Source organism: Brachionichthys hirsutus, unplaced genomic scaffold (assembly GCF_040956055.1).
Source record: "Brachionichthys hirsutus isolate HB-005 unplaced genomic scaffold, CSIRO-AGI_Bhir_v1 contig_969, whole genome shotgun sequence".
In the NCBI taxonomy this organism is placed as follows: domain Eukaryota; kingdom Metazoa; phylum Chordata; class Actinopteri; order Lophiiformes; family Brachionichthyidae; genus Brachionichthys; species Brachionichthys hirsutus.
In genome coordinates this window covers 22,048-29,185 of record NW_027180619.1, presented here as the reverse complement: position 1 = coordinate 29,185, position 7,138 = coordinate 22,048, and the positions used below count along the sequence as shown (strand labels likewise).

The window sequence follows — 7,138 nt, the reverse complement described above, 5'->3', positions numbered from 1 at the left end:
GCTACAACCTGCATAAATAAGCGCCGCCGGAGTTTGGAGGACGAGCAGCGACGCGCAGAGCAAAACGCAGCCGAAGAGAAGCACGCACAAACCACGTGACCCTCCCGTCTCCACGCGTGACCTCTCCTCACAGTAAGTTTGTTTTCTCTTCCTCACTGACCGCACCTGAGTCCGTCAGGTGTTCACACCTGAACGCGCGTCACGCTGTGACCTGCTGAGGATGTTGTTCCGCTGATCCTCTTTTGTCCTTTGGCGCAGACGCGCAGCTTGTAGTTAAAACTAACGGTAATGCGTCAGATCACCTGTAGGAGCCGATGCTGCCGCCAGTGGGTTCCGTCCACGGGCAGGGGCGCCCTTCACCACGTTCATCCGTTCATCCGTTCATCCGTTCATCCGACAGTGGCGTGACTTTCTTATACTTTAGCATCATATTAAAGACGCAGCTGATTTGATCTCGTATGAATGTTTTTCATCACTTCATTCACCTGAGCAGGTGAATGAAGTGACGCCGACCTGCTGCCCGTCGGAACTCACCTTTATATTTTCCACTAACGAATCATGCATAAGTATTCATTGTTTGAGGATGCAGCGCGACCGCTAAGTTTATATCATCATTAACATCATTAACACTTTCACAGCACCGAACTGAAGCGTGAACGAAAAAACATCGTCAGGGGCCAATTTATTTTAATTTATTTTAATTTATTTTATTGTAGACAGACAACAGAATTTTGCTTCGGGCACATAAATAAGAACATAAAATTTAAATTGAGAAAACAAAACAATGAAAAACGGAGAGAAGACCAAAAGCAGCAGGTTTACGGTGTGTGTGTGTGTGTGTGTGTGTGCGTGCGTGCGTGCGTGCGTGCATTGTGGTGTTTCACAATCTTTTTCCCAGATGTTTAGGAGATAAACTGTTGCATTGGTAGATTTTTTTTTAAACGTATTTTTTTTATTATTTCTTGTTTTGCTTTAAAAACATGGAAATAAATGCACTAAAATAATGTAAGACGGAACACTTTACTTACGCAAGCGCAAAAAAATAGTAAAAGGAATAATTGTGCCGTTCTATTTCAGTTTGCAGTGTTTCATCCCAGCGATTGTGAGATTCTTTTATTCTTATATGCGCCACCTTGCATATGTTTTATGCAAGGTGGCGCAGTGTATAGCGCTGTCGCCTCACAGCAAGAAGGTAAGAGGTTCGATGCTTATCCATGAGGAGTTTCTATGTTCTCTCCATGCCTGCGTAGAAACCACGAGAACAGAGACTTGAATGTTTCCTTCCTGTATTTGATACTCTAAATAATAACCGCATGGTTCAAGTAACCATAATAATACTCTAGAATAAGTGTCTGCGCTTCAGGAATTATGACACAGAACTGGTACACATTTTGTGGATTTAGTGACAGCCTGCCTCTTCATCCTCCTCACAACGAAACAGAATTCGTACAGCTTGAAGACGTTTACCTTTTTTTCTCGTGCTACATTCTGACTTGTGTCTCGGCTTCATGCGACTCAGAGCATCGCAAACTGATCCCAGACACAAATGTACCGGTCACATGACACAGACCCTCCAGCCCACCTCGCCCGAGAGAGGTCAGACACGCATCCACTTCCTCCTCTTTGAGTTTCGGTCCTGGTGTCTGACGCTTCCCCTCCGCAGATGTCCGTGATGCTGAAGCCGTGGACGGCGCTGATTGCGGCCGTGCTGTGTGTGCTGGTGTGTCTGGGATCGCTGGCGGAGGCCTACCCCCCCAAACCCGAGAATCCCGGTGAAGACGCTCCACCTGAGGAGCTGGCCAAATACTACACCGCTCTGAGACACTACATCAACCTGATCACCAGGCAGAGGTATGGCTGCAGTACAGGAACCAGAACGTACGTCCCCGTGGCAACAAGGCTTTAAACCTCGCATCTCAAATGTACATCGGTCTGTGAGATCAGAAAATGATCCTGCCCCCCCCCGACTTACAGGATCAATGACTATTAGGTTAGGTTAGGTATTTATTTATTTCAGGCAATGACAAAAAGCACACAAAACAAAACAAACCGTTCCTCATCGCACGAGCCACATTTAAACAATCAGTAATAAGTAACATGTCAGTTCAGCCTGAAAGGGAGTGGGAAGAAGAAAACTTATTTAATCCCACCCCCATTTCTCATAACATATAAACATAATAAGCTCCTCTATTTCAAGCTCCAAATCCTATCAACAACAACTATATACACTGTATGATTTCGAAAAATACAACAAAATATCGAATGAAACTAGTGAAATTACAAAATTATATATATATATATATTCCATTATGGTGTTACCACAGGTAACATGACAGTTTAAACAGTCATGCCAACATTAATAATAAACAATACCAGCAATGGTAACAAACATATACCAACAATGGTAATGGAAACAATAAATACCTTCAAGACCCTCTGTTTGAATATTGCGAGTAAACCAGCTGTCTATATACTAGCTTAAATTGATGAATACTTTGACATTGCTTGTGGTGTGTATCCAGACTGTTCCAAAGTTTAACCCCACGTACAGACAAACAAAAACGTTTGAGTGTGGATCGAACTTGAGGAAGTTTAAAAACTCCAAATCATGAGCAGCTGCTCGAGCAGTAAAAAAACGTTGTAGGTTAATGGGTAATGATTTGTTAAATGCCTTGAACAGAACTACCAGAGTGTTGTATTTCACCAGATCCATAAATTTAAGCAACTTTGACTGAAAAAATAAGTTATGAGTATGATCCCGAAATCCGACCTTGTGAATGATCCGTACTGCTCGTTTCTGTAATATGCATAATGGATTTGTTGTGTTCTGATAAGTATTCCCCCACACTTCAATGCAGTATGTAAAGTATAATTTTAATACTATAATTACTATAATTTTATATGCACTCCAAGTGTCAATTCTGCCTTTATAATGAATAATATTTTAAACTGAATACACACACAACCACAAATTCACTCTCTACAAGTTCCTGAATATTTTTAAAATGTTTGTAACAAATTACCCAAATGGTTCGATTATCCCTGGTTCGATTCCACCTGCGACGTTCCTGTTTGGAGTTCGGAGCTTCTCCCCGTGTCTGCGTGGGTTCTTCCATCGTCTCACACTAAAACTAAAAAAGTTGCACAAAATAAGTAGTCCTTACTTTGACACCAAACGGAACCAGTAGAGTTTCAGCTCCAATCTGACCTCAGATCAGTCTGTGTTATTCCCTCCGCCCAGGTGGGGGCTATTCAGAATCAGAATCAGAATCAGAATCAGAATCAGAAGTGGTTTATTGCCATTGTCAGTGAGGGTTCAGACTAGGAATGTTTCTCTGTGAAGTCGTGCTACATCTAACATTAAGGACAAAATACAAAGACCATACAGGTACAGACACATCAACAGCAGCCAGAGTGGTTACACAGATGTGTATTAGCAGCAGTAAACTAGCGTCATCACGCAGTGCAAATGGAACAGTGCAAGTTGTATTCAGGAGTCCGGGACAGAATTATTAAGTGTTCATTAGTCGTACGGCTGAGGGAAAGAAGCTGTTCTTGTGGCGGGAGGTTCTGGTCCGGATGGACCGTAGCCTCCTGCCTGAATGGAGAGATGCAAGATCACTCAAAAGGTTCTGGACGGATCTTGAGGAATTTTTCAGGAAATGTTGGGAATGTTAATATTAAATTCTGGTGGTGATCCAGAAGAGATCCAGGATTCTGGATCAGTTTCAAATGTTCAGTAACGTTCCAGTCAACGGAGCTTCCGAATGTGTTCCTCAATATCTCGGTGGATTATTGACCGATGTCATGTAGGGGGGGGGGGGGGGCTCTACCTCTCCCCCAAATTTAATCTGGATCAGGCCCAGAATTTAGTCAGTAAACAATATTTAATTTTAACATTGAAAACTAAAATCAACTCTGATTGACTTTTACTTTCCGTGGTTGGTGTATAAAGATACCAACAACAGTTTAGAACCTTAGAGTGCTTTTCTAGTAATTTGTTATCGCAGAGATGATCAAACTTGTCATTTTTGTTGAGTTGTAGACATTATCCGTGAAGTTAGACGCTAACCCCATAGCAGCGAGTCATTGAAAAGGATTCTGGATCCAGATGATGATCCAGATGATGATCCAGATGATGATCCAGATTCCAGCAAAATGTTGCCTCAAAGAATACAAAATAATCAAAACCTCCTCTACATGATCCTGCTAACAATAAAAACATGTCCTCCTTGGCAGAGACATTATACAGTCCCTCAGGATAAATTTAAGAGCCATGGCGGGTCGTCTGGAAGAAATGAGAAGCTCTGTTGACTCATCCTTCCTGTATTAAAATAACCTTCCCCAAAGCGATTTTCAGCTGTTAAACCGTAAACGTAGCAAAGCTCGGTTTCATTTATGCCTCTTTTCTCTCATATTTGTCTCTTCAAGTGCCGACTGTGAATTTCATGAGTTTCCCGCTCTGACTTAAACCCGGAGTGTCTCTGGATGCGGACGCACTGCCCCTCCTCCGACTCATCTACCCCTGTGCCCACATGGGCGCTCCAGCGATTCGATTACCGGCCACTCTCTGCAACCGCCAGGCCCCCAAATCAACAAGAGCAGAGCAATAAGCAGCGCAGATGGACCCACGAAAGAATCCCAAATCCAGTTAGACGGGCCTGAGCCGAGGCCTGCCGCTCTCAAGTCGCTAAGGGACTGTCAGAAGGGATATTTTAGATTTGAAGCAGCCCGTCTCATCTGTTCTTATTCATGAAAGCCAAATAGGTCATTGATATTTAGATACGTGACCCCTAATGCCATGAAAAGTCAATTTGCCTCAAGTTTAAAGTTTAGACATTTCACCAGCAGACGCTGATGAAGACTTGTGAGGAGAGAAGTCATGGCTCTGTGGAGGCTCCTCTGTATCCGGTTAAAGGCTGGGGAACGATGGACTCAGAACTGGAGCCCCACGGGAAGCTCGAACTGGAGAAATAGAATGGATGGAGAATGGGTTGAAGGTGAACTTCACTATTTCAGATTTTCACAGTGAACTTCCAGGCTGAGTCGGCGCCGCGCATCCCACGTGTGAACAATTAAAAATGAGACGTCACAGTACTTGCTGCAGGAGAAGCTCCGTCTTGTTTCCACGGAAACATCTCAGAGTGAACGACTGCGTCGAGGAAACCGTTTGCATTTGTTTGTATACCCCCCCCCCCCTCCCCCCCCCTTTTTTTTCTGTAACTTGCCAGCCAATAATATCACAGCATGACGGGCAGGCAAACAAAACAAATGGCAGCGGTGGTCGAACCAATCAGAAGCAGACGTGAGTTTCTCCTCTCTGATGGAGTCTAGATGTTCACCTCAGTAATCTGATTTATCTGACGCGGGTTTCCCTTCAGCTGAAGCGCCTGGAAACGCCCGGGGAAAAACAGCGTTGTTCCTCAAAGGGCGTGACACAGATAATAGGATAAGAGCCGGGCGGAGGGGTGAAGACGGGCCGTTATCGGAGGGGACAGCATTCGTTTCTTGTTCTGATGTGACAGTGTGTCCTCCAGGGTGACGCACACACACACACACACACACCTTCCTGTGCGTAGCGAGCCGTAGGATTGGGTGCTGGGCTGATATGGAGAGGTGGAACAGGTGGGTGATGGGAAAGCAGAGGAGCTGCAGGTCACACTGCAGGGGTTGTGTTGAATGACTGTGTCGTGCACACGCACACACACACACATTACAGCGGTTATGCATTTGTGGCTCACTTGGGGCTCTGGCTTCCTTATCAAGGGAATCACAAGAGCAGTTCAGAGAGAAACACGCAGGCTGGATCTGACTGTGAAATGAGAGCATTAGAACAAAGTCGGGGCCGCGAACCAATGCATCAAAAGGAAGCGAGAAAAGAGGACACAGAGGGCAGAGAAAAAGAAAGCCGATGATGGAACGGCCAGTCGAGATCTAAAGGAAAGATTTTACGTAATAAGTACTCGACTCTTATACGATTTATAGCACATAAGAAATGGGTTATGAATAAATCATGTTATTTCTAAGAGTGGACAGCAGTGAGAATGTTTCTCCAGATAAAAGTCACCGGATGGAAGTTGGGAGACGAGCTCGTCCGCTGGAACGAGAAGTTTCCTTTCCATTGAGTCACGATTCAGCGCACGTTCCAGCGTTCTCTTTCCCGGGGCCGCCCATCCATTCGCCGTGCCGCTAACGTGACTCCGCCTGCTTTCCCATCACTCCGGCAGGTATGGAAAGCGGTCGACTCAGGAGGGCGTGGTTGCAGAGCTGCTGTTCGGAGGCGATGGCAGCAGAGACCAGAGATCAAGGTGAAGACCTTCACACACGCGCGATGAAGGACGGTGATCTCACATGTAACTCTGTCTTCCTCGTGTCCCTCCGTAGATTTGATGACTCCTACATGTGGTGAACCCACCAGCTCGCTCCCTTCTCATTGGGCATTCCCCCTGGGTTCATTCCACAATGCACCTGGAGGGGCCGACGTGTGCCTCTCACCTCCGACCCCTGAACCCTCCCCCCTGCCCCCAGTTAATAGCCATCACTGATGGGAACACAAGCTTTCTGCATCTCTCTGATCACAACAAAATTGTACATAATTTATTATTGAAATGAAATCTCTACGTACGAGCGGGACTAATCCGACATCGGAACGGCGCCTGTGTGTGAGCGTTCATGTCCTTCTGCTGCCTAAGTCCGTTTTGAGCAGGAACATCTCTTATTGTTGCTTCTGTAAAAAAGTAATGTCAGAATAAATCAATAAAAACTTTTCTCTGTCGATGAAATTTGTCGATTTTGAACTTTTTTTTCTTCTTTTACCAAGAGCAGAGGCTCACATGCAGTAATATCACTTTACATCCTGCAGTAGTACTGCTTGCATGTGAAATACTGCCAACATGGTATTTTCACTGAAAGTGCTCGAGGTAGGAAATCGGTTTCTTGTGAAAATGGCTTCAGGTGTCAGTTGGAAGAGACAGAGGTGGATACATAACAGGAAGGGTAGGGGTAGGGGGGGGGTTATAGGTCAGACGGATACTTAGTGTCTTATGGAAACGATAACCACATAGGAACAACAAGAATAAAATTAAAGCCGCAAGCGGCGTTGTAGGCCCTCGCCGGCCGACAGGCCGTTGAGCTGACC

General features: G+C 45.1%; 1 protein-coding gene across 1 annotated transcript; it reads left to right on the top strand.

Annotated features, from left to right (window-relative positions):
- The first annotated feature begins 1,663 nt into the window (after nucleotides 1-1,663).
- Nucleotides 1,664-6,409, top strand: LOC137916191 (peptide YY-like). The gene is made up of 3 exons (XM_068759270.1): nucleotides 1,664-1,851; nucleotides 6,228-6,308; nucleotides 6,385-6,409. The coding sequence occupies exons 1-3, from the start codon at nucleotides 1,664-1,666 to the stop codon at nucleotides 6,407-6,409; spliced, it is 294 nt and encodes a 97-aa protein (XP_068615371.1).
- Nucleotides 6,410-7,138: the final 729 nt, after the last annotated feature.